Here is a 16,991-nt window from a genome sequence, read left to right as displayed (position 1 = left end):
ATTTAACTTCCATGATCCATCAATTTTTTTTTCATCAAAATTGGTTTCCATAAAATGAGAAAATACTCACTCTGAGTCTCACACATCCTCTGCGAGAGCCTCTCATCATTTTGTCCTTGGACTAAAAGAAAAACAAAAACATCCAATGAATAAAAGATTAATAGACTGTTTATAGAATCATCTGGGGATAAAGAGAAAAAAATTATAGTAGTAATATCCCTCCCTTCTCCCTATCCCCCTGCAACCCCCAAAATCATTAAGATAGGAATTAGTTTCAAATGAATATGTTTTAAAGTGGTAGTGAGGATGCTGGTGCACCATTGGTAGAAATGTAAACTGGTGCACCCACTATGGAAAACAGTATTGGAGGTTCCTCAAAAAACTAAAAATACAAATACCATACGATCCAGTAATCCCACTTCTGGGTATTTATCCAAAGAAAACAAAAACACTGATTTGAAAGATACATGCACCCCTATGTTTACGGCATTATGTACAACTCCCAAGAAATTGAAGCAGCCTAAGTATATATCAGTAGATGAATAGGTAAAGAAGATATAGTGTGTGTATGTGTGTGTGCGTGTACGTATGTACACGCACACACACATACACACACACACGCACACACAATGGCATATTACTCAGTCATAACAAAGAATGAAATCTTGCCATTTGTGACAACATGGGTTGGCCTATGGGGTATTATGCTAAGTGAAATAAGTCAGACAGAGAAAGATAAATACCATACAACTTCATCTATACGTAAAATATAAAAAAACACAAACAGAAACAGACTCATAAATACAGAGAACTAGTGGTTGCCACAGGGGAAGAGGTAGGGGGATGGGCAAAATAGGTGAAAAGGATTAAGAGGTATAAACTTCCAGTTATAAAGTAAATCATGGGGATGAAAAGCACAGCATAGAGAACATAGTAATGTCATAATAACTTTGTATGGTGACAGATGGTAACTATACTTGTGGTAAGCAGTGAGTAATGTATATAAATGTTGAATCACTATGTTGTACACCTGAAACTAATATAATATTGAATGCCAACTATAAAAAAATAAAATGAAAACCTTTTATAGTCTATACAAATAAACCTAACCATAGAACTTTATGTGTGCCTTTAATGTAGCATATATTACACTATAATTTTCATTCCTCCTCATGCCCCTTGACTCTCACTCAGTGTTTCTCATATTTTATGAGTTTGAAAAACACCTAGAAGGCTAAGAATCACCCAAAGGTTTAAGATTCACTCCCAGATGATAACGCAGGCAGATAGGGGACCACATTTTTAGAAACATTGCTTTATCTCTTTTCAATTCCCCAAATGATTCACATTTGGGCATATCTCAGATTTGCCTCTGAGATATCTCATCCAGTGTTCCTCAGTTTGGAATATACTTGACCCTGATTTTCTACCTTTCTGTCACTCATCAAGCACTTTTCCTTACCTCTGATTTGGATTCCTATCCTGGTTCTCAGAGTCTCCCGTATATTCCCCTGTCATCGCATGCACCCTGTGTTATAATGGCTAGTTTACTTGTCTAAGTCACCCACAAGACTGCATATTCCTTAGACAGTAGGAATCGTATCTGATTTATGCTCCAGAACAGTGTCTGGCACACATTAGATGCTCAAAAAATATTTACTAATGAAATACTGCTTACTTTTTAGGTCTCCCTTACTAGACTGAGCTGAGCAAAGGCTATATTCTGCATAATAAGCCTTGTATTGATATTCAGTAAATATTCCTAAAATTAAATTTAGTCATGTGCAATAAAGTGAAACCTCAAATAATCAAAGTTTTAAGAAGATTTAACATCTCCACAACTGAAATTTTTCTGTACTCCCCTATGCGAGAGAGAAGTAAAACAAGACAATATCATAAAATTATGTTTTAAAGAAAACTGTTCCACTTTAAGCCACAGATGCCCCACATCCAATGTACTGAGCCACAGGCAAACTTCCAGCTATAAGATGACTATACAGGATTTAACATACAACATGGTTACTATAGTTAACAATACTATATTGCATACTTAAAAGTTACTAATAAAGCAGATCTTAAAAGTCCTCACCCCCCCCCCCACACACACAAAGGTTAACTATGTGAGGTGATAGATTGTTAACTAACCTTACTGTAGTTATCATTTTGCAATATATACATATATCAAATCATCACACTGTACACCTTAAACTTATACAATATTATAATCAATTATACCTCAATAAAGCTGGAAAAAATAAATATTTCTTGGGGATATCTGCATGTCTGTACATAAAGATCTGCTTTATCCCTTTCATTGCCTACAGTACTTTCTATGAACATAGCCTATTTTTTCATTGATTCTAAACTTATGAATGTAACAATATCACAATGATAAATCAAAGTTAACTCTCTTCAAAAAAAAAAGTACTGAGCCATAGGAATTCACGTTCAAAAATGATTATTAAAGTATAGAAGGCAGTCTTCTTTTATTCTACTTAAAAATATAAGAAAGACTCATATATTTTATTAAAAAAAAAATTCAATACCAGGCACAGGTGTAAGAGTTCTTTGCTAATAATACAGTTAGCAAAAACACAGTTAACAAAAACATTCCCTAAACAAAAACCTTTACCATACCCTAGACTTATTTTCAAAAGTGTCAAGACAAACACAAAAATAATAATTAGGTTTGAAAATACTCAGTGAGAAATAGAATACAACTCAAGGTAAGAACCAACACATTCATCCTCAATTACTCTCCCACTTTAAAAAATATAATTATAGTAAACAGGAAAAGAGTAAGACAGGCCCCAATGATGGTATCACTGTTAGGGTTATGAATTAGTAAACATTGAAAGAAATAAGTGAAAATAATTAAAACAAATGTAACTAGAAACAATCACACAAATCCAGAATGTGAAACATCTACAAAATAATTGGCCTAGACTCTTTAAAAATGTCCAAAAAAGGAGAACCTGGGTGTCTCAGCTGGTTAAGCGTCTAACTTTGGCTGAGGTCATGATCTCACGGTTTGTGGGTTTGAGCCCCACATCAGGATCTCTGTTGTCAGCACAGAGCCTGCTTCGGATCCTCTGTCCCCTCTCTCTCTGCCCCTCCTTCCTTCCCTCCCTCCTTTCCTCTCTCTCCCTCTCTCAAAAATAAACATTAAAAATAAATAAAAACTTAAAATGTCCAAAAAAAAAGACTAGCATGTAAATAACTGCAATACAATAAAAAATAAATTACATGAATACAGGCACAAAGTGATGTGAGCTACAGAAGGCTCCCTGCCATGAAAAAAGATTAGGGAAGGCAATACTGAAGGTTTCAGGTTTCAATCTGGGACTTAAAAAAAAAAAAAAAAAAAAAAAAGATTCTAATAAAAAGAGAGGAGAGGTAGGAAGAAAAGGGCATTCCAATCCAAGGAAACAACACCAGCAAAGGCACAGTTACAGAAAACTCTTCACACAAACTATTCATAAGAGAGTAGACTTACAGACCCAAGCACAGAGTGCAGAGGAACGGGGAAAAAGACAAGACTGAAAAAGAGATATTCCCCAATATCCATCCATTCTCCTCTTCTTCCTTTCAGTAATAAAACCTTCCACCCCAAGTTTTAACTGAACACATGGCTTTCCTGTTGGATATTACACTTCCAGCCTCCCTTTCAGGTAGATACAGGCTATTTATCTATATAATGTCCAGTGGGCTATGAATGGAAGCAATGTCTGTAACACATAATGCCTTTATTTTTACGTGTGAGAGAAAAGGCAAGCATGAGTGGGTTAGGGGCAGAAGGAGAGACAATACCAAGTAAGCTCCATGGCCAGTGCAGAGCCCCATGGGAAGCTCGATCTTAGGACAGTGACCTGAGGTGAAGTAAGAGTCAGATGCTTAGGGGCGCCTGGGTGGCTCAGTCGGTTGAACGTCCGACTTTGGCTCAGGTCATGATCTCATGGCTCATGAGTTCGAGCCCCACGCCGGGCTCTGTGCTGACAGCTCAGAGCCCAGAGCCCAGAGCCCAGAGCCTGCTTCTGCTCCTGTCTCCCTCTTTCTCTGCCTCTCCTCCACTCAACACTCTCTCTCTCTCTCAAAAATAAATAAGCATTAAAAAAAAAAAAAAAAAAAAAGAAAGAAAGAGTCAGACGCTTAACCAATTGAGCCAGCCAGGAGCCCCTACATTGTGCTTTTAAAAGAAAACTGCTTACAGGGCTCCTGGCTGGCTTAGTCAGAATAGCATGTGACTCTTGATCTTGGGGTCATGAGTTTGAGCTCATGTTGGGTATAGAGGTTACTAAAAAAAATAAATATACTTCAAAAAAAAAAAAAAGAAAGAAATGCTTAAAAACCCATTTTTCTCAAGCGCACACGGAACATTCTCCAGGACAGACCACATGGTAGGCCATAAAACAAGCCTCAATAAATTTAAAAGGATGGAAACACTACAAAGCATGTTCTTTGATCATGATGTGTTAAAAGCAGAGCTCAATAACATTGGGAAATTCACAACTATGTGGAAATTAAATGATACTCTTCTAAATAATGAATGGGTCAAAGAAAAAAATCAGAAGGAAATTAGAAAATATTTGCGATGTGAAAATGAAAACAACATACCAATACTTATAGGAGATAGTGAAAGCAGTTCTTAGTGAGAAATTTATAACTGTAAAAGTCTACATTAAAAAAGAAAGATCTGAAATCAAGAACCTAACTTTTTACCTTAAGTAATAACACAAAGTAGAGCAAATAAATCTAAAGCAAGCAGAAGAAAGGAAATAATAAAGGTCACAGCAGAAATAAATGAAATTAGAAAATAGAAAAACCACAGAGAAAAATCAATGAAACCAAACACTGGTTCCTTGAAAAGATCAACAAAATGGGACAATTTAGCTTTACTAACCAAGAAAAAAAGAGGATTAACATTACTAAAATCAGGAATAAAAGAGGAGACATTACTAACAACCTTACAGAAACAAAAAGGAGTCTGACTAAAGAAGACAAAATCTGAATAGACCTATATAACAAGAGATTGAACTAGTAATCAAAACACTTATCACAAAGAAAAGCCTTGGCCCCAGGTGGCTTCACTGAAAAATTCTATCAAATGTTTAAGGAACTAACAACCTTTCATACCCTTCCAAAATTTCAGAATGAACACTTTCCAACTTTTTCTATGAGTCTAGTGTTATTCTGATACCAAAACCAGACAAAGCTGTCACAAAAAAAGACCAACACCTACTGTGGATAAAGATGCAAAAATCCTTAGCCAAAATACTAGCAAACGAATCCCAGCAACATGCAAAAAGGATTATACAGCAAAACTATTATGGTCTAAATTTGTGTCTCCACCCTTCAAATTCATATGTTGAAATCCTAACCCTCATGATGATGGTATCAGGAAGTAGAACCTTTGGAATAGCCCTCATGAATGGGATTAGTGCCCTTATTTAAAAAAAAAAAAAAAAAAAAAAAAAAAAAAAAAAAAGCCTAGAAGAGCTCCCTTGCCCTTCCACAATGTGAGGTTACAGTGAAAAACAATGGTCATCTAAGAAGCAGGTCCTCATCAGACACTGAATCTACCACTGCCTTGATCTTGGACTTCCCAGCCTCCAGAACTGTGAGAAAAAATTTCTGTTGTTTATAATCTAACCAGTCCATGGTATTTTTGTTGTAGCAACCCAAACATACTAAGACAGTGACCAAGTGGGATTCATTCCAGGAATGCAAGGTTGGGTCAACACATAAAAATCATAATATGCTGTATTAATAAAATAAAGAACAAAAGTCACATGATCATCTCAAAAACAGGAAAAGCACTTGCCAAAATCCAACATTCTTTCATGATAAAACCACCCCACACTCTAGGAATGGAAAGTTACTTCCTCAACCTCATAAAGGGCATCTATGAAAACCCACAGCTAATGTAATAATTACCAGTAATGGACTAAAAGCTTTACACCTAAGAACAGGAACAAGACAAGGATGTCCTCTCTCATCACTTCTATTCAACACTGTACTGCAGGTTCTAGCTGGGAAAATTAGATAAGAAAAAGAAATAAAAGACATCCAGATTGGTAAGGAAGAAATAAAACTATTGGAAGGTGACAGAACCTATATACAGAAAATCCTAAGAAATCCACCAAAAAACTATTGGAGATAATAAATGAGTTCAGCAAATTTTCAGACCACAAGACCAATATATAAAAACCAATTGTGTTTCTATACTCTTGGAACAAAATATCTAAAAATGAAAAACAAACAAACAAACAATTCCAGGTGCGCCTGGGTGGCTCAGTAGGTTAAGCATCTGACTTCAGCTCAGTTCATGATCTCACAGTTTGTGAGTTTGAGTCCCTGCACCAGGCTTTTCACTGACAGAGCAGAGCCTGCCTTGGATCCTCTGTCTCCCTCTCTCTCTGCCCCTCTTCCACTCATATGCTCTCTCTCTCTCTCTCTCTCAAAAAATAAACATTTTAAAAATCCATTTATAATATCAAAAAGAATTAAAATACTCAGTAACAAATTTAATTTTTAGAAATACAAGGCTTACAAACTACAGAAAGAAACTACAAAGTATTGTTGAAAGAAATTAAAGACCTAAATAAATGGAAGGACATCTCATGTTCACGGAATGGAAGACTTAAAATTGTTACAATGGCAATACTCCCCAGATTGACAGATTTCACATAATCCCTTATCAAAATCCTAGCTGTCTTTTTTGCAGAAATTGATAAACTGATCCCAGAATGGTCAAAACAATCTTCAACAGAACAACAACAAAGTTGGAGAATTCATACTTCTCAATCTCAGAATAAAAAACTAGAGTAACAAAGACAGTAATTAGAACAATGAAATAGAATTGAAAGTGTAGAAATAAACTCACACAGCTATGGTCAACTGATTTTTGACAAGGATGCCAAGATCATCTAATGGGGGAAAGAATAATTTTTCTAACTAAGAATACTGAGACAAATGGATATACCCCTATGCAAAAGAATAAAGATGGACCCCTACCCTATACCATATAAAACCATTATACTTATTAATAATAAGCTAAAACTATGAAACTTCTAGAAGAAAACATAGGTATAATTCTTTGTGACCTTGGATTACACAATGGTTTCTTAGTTATGACACCAAAGACACAAGCAACAAAAGAAAAACAAATTGAACATCAAACTTAAAAAAAAACACTTATGCGGGGTGCCTGGGTGGCTCAGTCGGTTAAGCGTCTGACTTTGGCTCAGGTCATGATCTCACAGTTTGTGAGTTGGAGCCCCGCCTTGGGCTCTGTGCTGACAGCTCAAAGCCTGAAGCCTGCTTCGGATTCTGTGTCTCCCTCTCTCTCTCTGCCCCTCCTCTGCTCACATTCTGTCTCTCTCTCTCTCTCAAAAATAAACATTAAACAAAAATTAAAAATAAAAACACTCATGCTTTTCAAAGGACACTATCAAGAAAGTGAAAAAACAAACCACAAAGTGGAAGAAAATATTTACAAATCATACATCTGGTAAGGAACTAGTATCTAGAATATATAAAAAACTTAAAATTCAACAACAAAGATAACCCAACTTAAAAATGAGTAAAGGGGGCGGCACCTGGGTGGCTCAGTCGGTAAAGCATCCAACTTCAGCTCAGGTTGTGATCTTGCAGTTTGTGAGTTCGAGCCCTGTGAGGGGCTCTGTACTGACAGCTCAGAGCCTGGAATCTGCTTCAGATTCTATATCTCCTCCTCTCTCTGTCCCTCCCATGCTCATGCTCTCTCAATAATAAATAAACGTTAAAAAAAAAAAATGTGTGTTTTTTTTAATGAGTAAAGGATTTGGATACTTCTCCTAAGAAAACCAAATTAACAAAATAATCTCAGCTGGTGATAAGCTAAGAAAATAAGGCAGGGTAATAATCAGAAAGATGTTGTGGGAAAGTGAGGTTCTACTTTAACGCGGATTGTTTGGGAAGACTGTTAGAGGGTTCATATCTACACTGAGATTTGAATGAGAAAAGCCATTCAAGTGAAGAATCTGGGGGGAAAGTTTCAGGCAGAAGGAAGAGCAGGAAAGGATTCATTAGTAGGCTTGCTCTCCCATTCTCAGCAAGGGCTATTTCAAATTGTCTCCATTCTCCCACCACACACTCTCCCTCAGCACATTTCCACTTGGCTTTCTCACAGGCATTTCAAACCCAACATGTCTGAAACCAACTCACGATTTTCTTTCTCAAATCCTATCTTTCATCCATCCAAAGTCCACCGCCCTACTTCTGTCTCCTAAAAGTCTCTCAAATGCTTCTGTTTAATATCATCTCCACTGTAACCACCCTAATTGAGACCTCCATAATCCGTCCCCTATGCTGTATCACCTTCTAACTCCTCTCTCTTTATCTACTCTTCCTCTGCTCTAATCTTTCTCCATACAGTAGCCAGAGGAATCTTTTCAAAATATAAATCTGAGCAGGTCACTACCTTGATTAAAACCAAAATAAACAAGAGGCACCTGGGTGGCTCAGTCGGTTAAGCCTCTGACTCTTGATTTTGGGTCAGGTCATGATCTCATAGTTCCTGGGCTCAAGCCCCACATTGGGCTCCATGCTGACAGTGTGGAGTCTGCTTGGGATTCTCTCTCACCTTCTTTCTCTGGCCCTCCCCAACTCACTGTGCTCGCTCTCTCTCTCTCTCTCTCTCTCTCTCTCTCAAGATAAATAATAAACTTAAAAAAATAAACAAAATAAATAAGAAAAAAAATACTTCAAGGCTCTACACTACTCTTAAGATAAAATCCAAATTTCATAACTTATCCTCCTACAGAGACTGTTTGCCCTGGCCCCAGCCTACCTCTAAAGTCTCCATCATCCCTGCACCCCAGCCACACTGACCTTTCATTACCTGAACCAGCCAAGTGCCTTCCTGCCTTAGGACTTTTATATAGATTGTTCCCATTGCCTGAAGTGCTTTCACTGATCTAGTTTCACTTCATTAACTGGATAATTCCTATTCATCCCTCAGTTCCCTAAGAAGGCAACCTTTACCTGAAGCCCTAGACTAGATTACATAATATTCTCACATAATATTCTTATTTCCTTCATAGTACTGTGGAGAAAAAACTTCCCTGGATTTCTCAGTGTCGCTGTAAAAAGCCCAAGAGTTCGCCAACATTTCTACCTGCCTTATGAATTAGATTTGTTGTTTTCCCCATCTGAAAGAATAATAAAACTTCTTCTATTTCCCATAGACAGTTAAAAGGTCAAAGCCTGGAGTAGGTCCCTAGGCTAAGCCCCCAAGGCACCAGGAAGAGGGTACCAAGTATCTCCCTAGATATTTACATGAAAGGAAGGAAGGAAGGAAGGAAGGAAGGAAGGAAGGAAGGAAGGAAGGAAGGAAGAAAGAAAGAAAGAAAGAAAGAAAGAAAGAAAGAAAGAAAGAGAAAAAAATGAAGCCTCAGAACTGAAAAAGGTCTCTAGTCTGTAAAAACAGAGACCACAAGGCTATCTGGCTCCAGGAAAGATTTTACTTGTATATCAAGTTAGATATGCAAGTAAAGGGCTGAAGTTAGGATTTAGGCTTCTTATCTTTCAAAGGCAATCTTTTCAGGAGGGCAGAGGGACAGTTGCCTCTTTACCCTTCAAAAGTAGAGAAAACTCATTTTTCCTCATCTCTCACATACATCTACTTGGCTATATGTGTAGGACAATTGATGTGGCTCTTATGACACTGCCCTAGGGGTAAGGGCTTGGACTAGGGCAGAAGGAAGCCAATACTCTTATGCTTATGAAATCTGTCTCTCACCCAGAATACCTCATGTGTGTGCAATCAGGATAAAATTAATAAAAAGGAATATTAAAAATATACCAAATATGTAAATATTAATTAACTGAAATTACTTATTTGAAGTTCATCATCCCTGTTAGCCTATAAATTCTAAGAGAATAATCTAATAATACAGTAAAGATTCAAAAACATTTGTTGAATGATAGGAAGGCTGTACATACATGCAGACAGCCATTTTAAGTTTCAATAAATAAAGCCTGTAACCATATATATTATGTCTTAACAGCAAGTAATCTGAAGCTTCTATTATTATTTTGGTTACATTGTTGAGCAAACTAAAATAAAGCTGTTAAATTAGCTGCCGTAGTACAAATTAAATTTCACAGCTTTTAGTCTGTTACTAAGTCTGTTAAGCCTGTCTCAAAGGAAAAGAACCTCTGTCCTTTATGCTACCATCTTCATATCTGCTTGACACTTAGATATTTATCTTGGCATTGACTGCTGCTCCCAGGAAGTCAAGGAACAGAGCCTAACCCCCACCTGTTTTGATAACAAAACAGTCAGGGATATATAATCAGCACATTCATAATAAGCCCCTGCTAAGAGGAAATCTAGGCTGTGGTTAAGCAACCAAAAGAAGCTGACGGCAGAATAAAGGACCTTGTAGAGAAAATTACTAAATTAACAAAGCCAGAAACAGTTCTCCTTTTCTCACAGAAGTAAGTTTCTTAAAGGGTCACATAGGTGTATCAGAAAGAATTTACACTGCCAAAATTAAATGCACAAACTATTTCAGAATATAACTTGTTTAGGTAGGCTCACTTAATGAGAGGGACACCTGTATCCACAGAGATACTTATCATCTCTTTCACTCCAAACCCACTAACAACCACCACTACTCACCCCCCACACACTCTCCCAATGACCACTTTAGGGAAAATGACAAAAGCCCATCAAACTAATGAAAAATACATATTATGTTATCTTCCTCCTAGTTAAAAACAAATGGACTTCACTTTACATATAAATCACACTATGTGATTATAATTTCAGCAGTTCATCAGGAAGTTATCAATGAAGATTCCATTAACTGTTAAATAGAAAATAATGTAATTTCAACCTCAAGTTGTTTTTTTTTGTTTTTTTTGTTTTTTTTTTGAGAGAGAGGGCACAAGGGTGGGGGTGGGGAGTGAGGGAGAGAAGCAGGGCTAACCCAAAGCGGGGCTCATGCTCACCAGAGTGAGCTCACCCGAAGCATGGCTCAAGCTCACCCACCATGGAACTCAAACTCCCAAACCATGAAATCGTGACCAGAGCTGAAGTCAAATGCTTAGCAACTGAACCACCCAGGCACCCTCATGTTGCTTTAAAATGCTTTGTGGACAGGTCAATAATCACTGAGGGATGCTACTAAATTTTATTTTTATTTTTTTTTTAATTTTTTTTTTCAACGTTTATTTATTTTTGGGACAGAGAGAGACAGAGCATGAACGGGGGAGGGGCAGAGAGAGAGAGAGACACAGAATCGGAAACAGGCTCCAGGCTCTGAGCCATCAGCCCAGAGCCCGACGCGGGGCTCGAACTCACGGACCGCGAGATCGTGACCTGGCTGAAGTCGGACGCTTAACCAACTGTGCCACCCAGGCGCTCCTAAATTTTATTTTTAAATAAACCTTCTGATCTATCAGCCTGCAGGGGTAAAGGAAAGTTTTTTTTTCATCTGAGAATTACAGAATCTTGCAAAAATTGTTATAAAACATGGGATCTGAAATTGGTTGTGAAATGAGTATTAGGAAACAAACAAAAAGTCCCAAAATCAGAGTGGTGTGACAATAATGACCTGCATTCTCAATTCTTAACTTAGAGTTGTCTGTTCTGTCCATTTCTTAAATCCTTAGGAAAAGGTTATTCTGAGGACACTGAGAATTATGAGCTGAATGTCAAGTCTTAAATCAGCTTAATGTACAATTGCTTCTCAAAAAGAGGTTAACACAATCTGGCAGAGCCTCTTAATTGTTACACACAAGATATATTTTATTACTTTATCTCAAATTCAGTATACCACATAAAAAACATAAAAAACATCTTCTGAAAGGATGGCTACATACATTTCTCCAGCTACATACAAGTCTCCAGTTAGGCTTCTAAGGTTATAGACACATGAAATCATTATTAAAATGTAAAAAATTCAGGGGTGCCTGGGTGGCTCAATTGGTTAAGCATCAGCTCGGTTCATTATCTCCTAGCTCATGAGTTCGAGCCCCACATCGGGCTCTGTGCTAACAGCTCAGAGCCTGGAACCTGCTTCAGATTCGGTGTCTCGCTCTCTCCCTGCCCCTCCCCCACTCACACTCTGCCTCTCACTCCTTCAAAATAAATAAACATTTTTTAAAAATTAAAAAATAAAGAATAAAACATACAAAATTTGTGGCACCTGAGTGGCTCAGTTGGTTGAACACCCGACTTAGGCTCAGGTCATGATCTTGCAGTTCATGAGTTCAAGCCCAGAGTAAGGCTCTGTGCTGACAGCTGGGAGCCTGGAGCCTGCTTCAGATTCTGTGTCTCCTTCTCTCTCTGCTCCTCCCCCCCGCCACAATCTCAAAAAAACATTAAAAAAATTTTTTTTAATAATAAAATGTACAAAATTATTTCAATCTCTCAATCATATATGTGCTTTTTAAAAAAGAAAAGGAAGTACTATTTCTAGGAAAAAATTACATTACGTAAGCATACCCAGAGATATACAATTTACATTATCCTATAAACAGTACAGTTTAATGATATACCATGGGCTGTAGAGTGAAAGAGATAAGATTTTGAATTTCTGCCCTGCCAACTTGATAGAAGTGTGACTTTGGCTAAGCGGCAAGTTCCCTAAGCTATTACTTTCATAGGATCATTACAAGTACTGAGTTAAAACAAATCACTTAGCATAACATCTGGCACAAGATTCATGACCCTTCCTTGCTTCTACTTTAAATATTGCAGGAGATGCACAATCATTTCCTCTGAGCCTAAGCTAACCCTGTGCCCTTTAGACCATACTTTCAGGCATGTCTCTAGCATCAGCTCAGTCCCCTCTATACACACTACACACACACACACACACACACACACACACACACACACACACCCCTGCTTTAGTAATAATACATAGCCCCTACAAAAATAAGCAACTAAACAAAGCATAATGTTTTCCTCCTTCATGCTCACACACTTCCTTTGTGGATTCTTTCCCAATCCAGCTTCTATACTCAGGTACAATTTATTATATTCTATTCAATTTATGGCTATTGCTATTTCACTAGTTATTATAATTGTTTGTTACATCTCATTTTCTTGCCAAACAGTGGGTTTGATTATCATTGTATTACTATTATTCCCACCCTATCTTACAGAACTTAATCGATGCCTAGAACCTAGAAGGTATGAGATAAATGTCTGCTAAGTGAATAGCCCCAGCTTCCTCTCCCTGGCATGCCACTCATTCAACAAACATAATTCACTCAAAATAGGCCCATTCATTCCCAATTTAGTATTCAACAATTCTGAGTAAAACAGGTGAAACTTTTTCCCCATTTCTAATGCCTTTACATCTCTTTTAAAAAAAATTTTTAATGTTTATTTTTTGAGACAGAGAGAGACAGAGACAGAGCACAAGCAAGGGAGGGGCAGAGAGACAGGGAGACAGAGAATCTGGAGAAGGCTCCAGGCTCCAAGCTGTCAGCACAGAGCCCGACACAGGGCTCAAACCCATGAACTGTGAGATCATGATCTGGGCAGAAGTCGGATGCTTAACCCATTAAACCACCCAGGCGCCCCCTTTACATCTCTTTTAAACAAATTTTTTACAATTATACTTAAAAATACTACCATAAAACAACTAAAGAGCAATACAAATTTCTAATGTTAGGTAAGCACTAAATCAAAGTACCAAAGTAACCACTTAGTTATATCTTCATTATAACTAGTTAACTGTACCTCCAACAGGACTATAAAGATTAGTTCAGCATATTCCAGCATACACTAACTTAAAAGTATCTTAAGTTTATGAATTAACTAACTCACAAAATCTAATTTGGTGTTGGTACATAGTGCCACCAATGAAAACTTGTTTAATTGGAAATATAACTATGGATTTACTCTGCTTCACAAAGCAACTGAGCCTGGAAAAGTTTTACACGAACACATTCAAAATTCAGAGGGGGTTGGGGCACCTGGGTGTCTCAGTCAGTTGAGCGTCCAACTTCGGCTCAGGTCACGATCTCACAGTTCGTGGATTCGAGCCCTGCGTTGGGCTCTGTGCTGATAGCTCAGAGCCTGGAGCCTGCTTTGGATTCTGTGTCTCCCTCTCTCTCTGCCCCTCCCTTGTTCACTCTCTGTCTCTCAAAAATAAATAAATGTTAAAAAAAAATTCACAGGGGGTTTACCATTTAAACTAATTCTACAATCCTTTTATAAAGCAAAAAATGCCTCCCCAAACTTGTTATATAAAGACAGTTAAATTCTGGGGTGCCTGGGTAGCTCAGTCAGTTAAGTGTTTGACTTCAGCTCAGGTCATAATCTTGCAGTTCATGAGCTCAAGCCTAAGCTAACCCTGTGCACATCAGGCCATCTGTTCTGATGATGCAGAACCTGCTTGGGATTCTCTCTCCTCTCTCTCTGTGGCTCCCCTGCTTGTGCTTTCTCTCTCTCTCTCTCTTTTTCTCTCTCTCTGATAAATAAACTTAAAAAAAATTAAAGACACTTAAATTCTTATTTGAATGTTAATTTTACTTTGCTCGAAATAAATTAAATCTGTATTAAAAAGATCAAGTAACCCAACTATATGGTCAACTAATCTTTGACAAAACATGAAAGAATATCTAATGGAAAAAAAAAAGTCCCTTCCACAAATGTTTAGGAAAACTGGACAGCAACATGCAGAAGAATGAAACTGGACCACTTTCTTATACCATATGCAAAAACAAAATCAAAATGGATTAAAGACCTAAATGTGAGCCAGGAAACGATCGAAATCCTAGAGGAGAACACAAGCAACAACCACTTTGACCTCGGCTGGAGCAGTTTCATATTAGACACGTTACTGAAGGCAAGGGAAACAAAAGGAAAAATGAACTATGGGACTTCATCAAGATAAAAAGATTCTACATAGAGAAGGAAACAATCAACAAAACTGAGAGGCAACCAACGGAATGGGAAAAGAAATTCGCAAACAACATATCTGATAAAGGGTTAGTATCCAAAATCTATAAAGAACTTAACAAACTCAACACCCAAAAGACAAATAATCCAGTGAAGAAAAGGACAGAAGACATGAAAAGACATCTTTCCAAAGAAGACATCCAGATGGCTAACAGACATATGAAAAGATGTTCAACATCACTCATCATCACGGAAATACAAATGAAAACCACAATGAGATATCACCTCACACCTGTCAGAATGGCTAAAATTAACAGCACAAGTAACAACAGGTGTTGGTGAGGATGCCAAGAAAGGGGAACCCTCCTGCACTGCTGATGGGAATGCAAACTGGTGCAGCCACTCTGGAGAACAGTATGGCAGTTCCTCAAAAAGGGAAAAACAGAACTACCCTGTGACCTAGCAATTGCTCTGCTATTTACCCAAAGGATACAAAAATACAGATTCAAAGGAGTGCATGCACCCTGATGTTTAAAGCAGCATTGTCAACAACAGCCAAACTGTGGAAAGAGCCCAAATGTCCACTGACTGGTGAATAAAGAAGATGTGGTATATATACAATGGAATATTACTCAGCCATCAAAAAGAGTGAAATCTTGCCATTTGCAACAATGTGGATGGAGCTAAAGTGTATTATGCTAAAAGAAATAAGTCAATCAGAGAAAGACAAATACCATATGATTTCATTGAAATGTAGAATTTAAGAAACAAAACAGATAAACATATGGGAAGGGGGGAAGAAGAGAGAGGGAAACAAACCAACAAGAGACTCTTAAATAGAACAAACTGAGGGTTGATGGAGGGAGGTGGATAGGTGATGTTAGATGAGTGATGAGTATTAAGGAGGGCAATTGTTATAACGAGCACTGGGTACTATATGTAAATGAAGAATCACTGAATTCTACTCCTGAAACCAATATTGCACTGTATGTTAACTAGAATTTAAATTAAAAAATGTAAGACATCCAGATGGCCAAATGACACATGAAAAAATGCTCAACATCACTCATCATCAGGGAAATACAAATTAAAACCACAATGAGGTACCACCTCAAACCAGTCAGAATGGCTAACATTAACAACTCAGGCAACAACAGATGTTGGCAAGGATGCGGTGAAAGAGGATCTCTTTTGCACTGCTGGTGGGAATGCAAACTAGTGCAGCCACTCTGGAAAATGGTATGAGGTTCCTCAAAAAAATTAAAAATAGAACTACCCAATGACCCAGCAGTTGCACTACTAGGTATTTATCCAAGGGATACAGGTGTGCCGTTTCAAAGGGGCACATGCACCCCAATGTTTACAGCAGTGTTATCAACAATAGCCAAAGTATGGAAAGAGCCCAGATGTCCATCTACAGATGAATGGATAAAGAAGATGTGATATATATATACAATGGAGTATTACTCAGCAATCAAAAAGAATGAAATCTTGCCATTTGCAACTACGTGGATGGAACTAGAGGGTATTATGCCTAGCAAAATTAGTCAGATAAAGACAAATATCATATGACTTCATTCATTCATTCATACAAGGAATTTAAGATACAAAACAGATGAACATAAGGGAAGCAAAATTAATATAAAAACAGGGACAGGGACAAAACCTAAGAGACTCTTAAATATAGAGAACAAACAGAGGGTTGTTGGAGGGGTTGTGGGAAAGGAATGGGCTAAATGGGTAAGGGGCATTAAGGAATCTACTCCTGAAATCATTGTTGCATTATATGCTAACTTGGATGTAAATTTAAAAATTAATTAATTAATTAAATTAAAATTAAAAAAATAAAAACACAAACTCAAAAAACTAAATAAATTTTGAAAAGTAAAATAAAAATAAAAAGATCAAGTAAGAGTCTCATCTAACATGGTCCGATGCTCTCATCTAAAAGTAAGGTCTCCTGGGGCACCTGGGTGACTCCGTCAGTTAAGCATCCAACATCAGCTCAGGTCATGATTTCATGGTTTGTGAGCTTGAGCCCTGCATCGGGCTCTCTGCTGTCAGCCCAGAGCCTACTTTAGAT

At 37.5% G+C, this 16,991-nt stretch overlaps 1 protein-coding gene across 6 annotated transcripts in view; it reads right to left on the bottom strand.

Moving 5' to 3' along the window:
* OSBPL9 (oxysterol binding protein like 9) overlaps positions 1-16,991 on the bottom strand; it is a 191,603-nt gene that overhangs the window by 149,371 nt on the left and 25,241 nt on the right. For all 6 annotated transcript variants that reach the window (XM_011284993.4, XM_045035813.1, XM_011284994.4 and 3 more), the window contains exon 2: positions 71-121. In XM_011284993.4, the coding sequence (XP_011283295.1) occupies positions 71-121 (51 nt within the window). The remainder of the gene's footprint in view (positions 1-70; positions 122-16,991) is intronic.

This window comes from Felis catus, chromosome C1 (assembly GCF_018350175.1).
Source record: "Felis catus isolate Fca126 chromosome C1, F.catus_Fca126_mat1.0, whole genome shotgun sequence".
Lineage (NCBI taxonomy): Eukaryota > Metazoa > Chordata > Mammalia > Carnivora > Felidae > Felis > Felis catus.
This window is presented reverse-complemented; position numbering and strand designations above follow the sequence as displayed.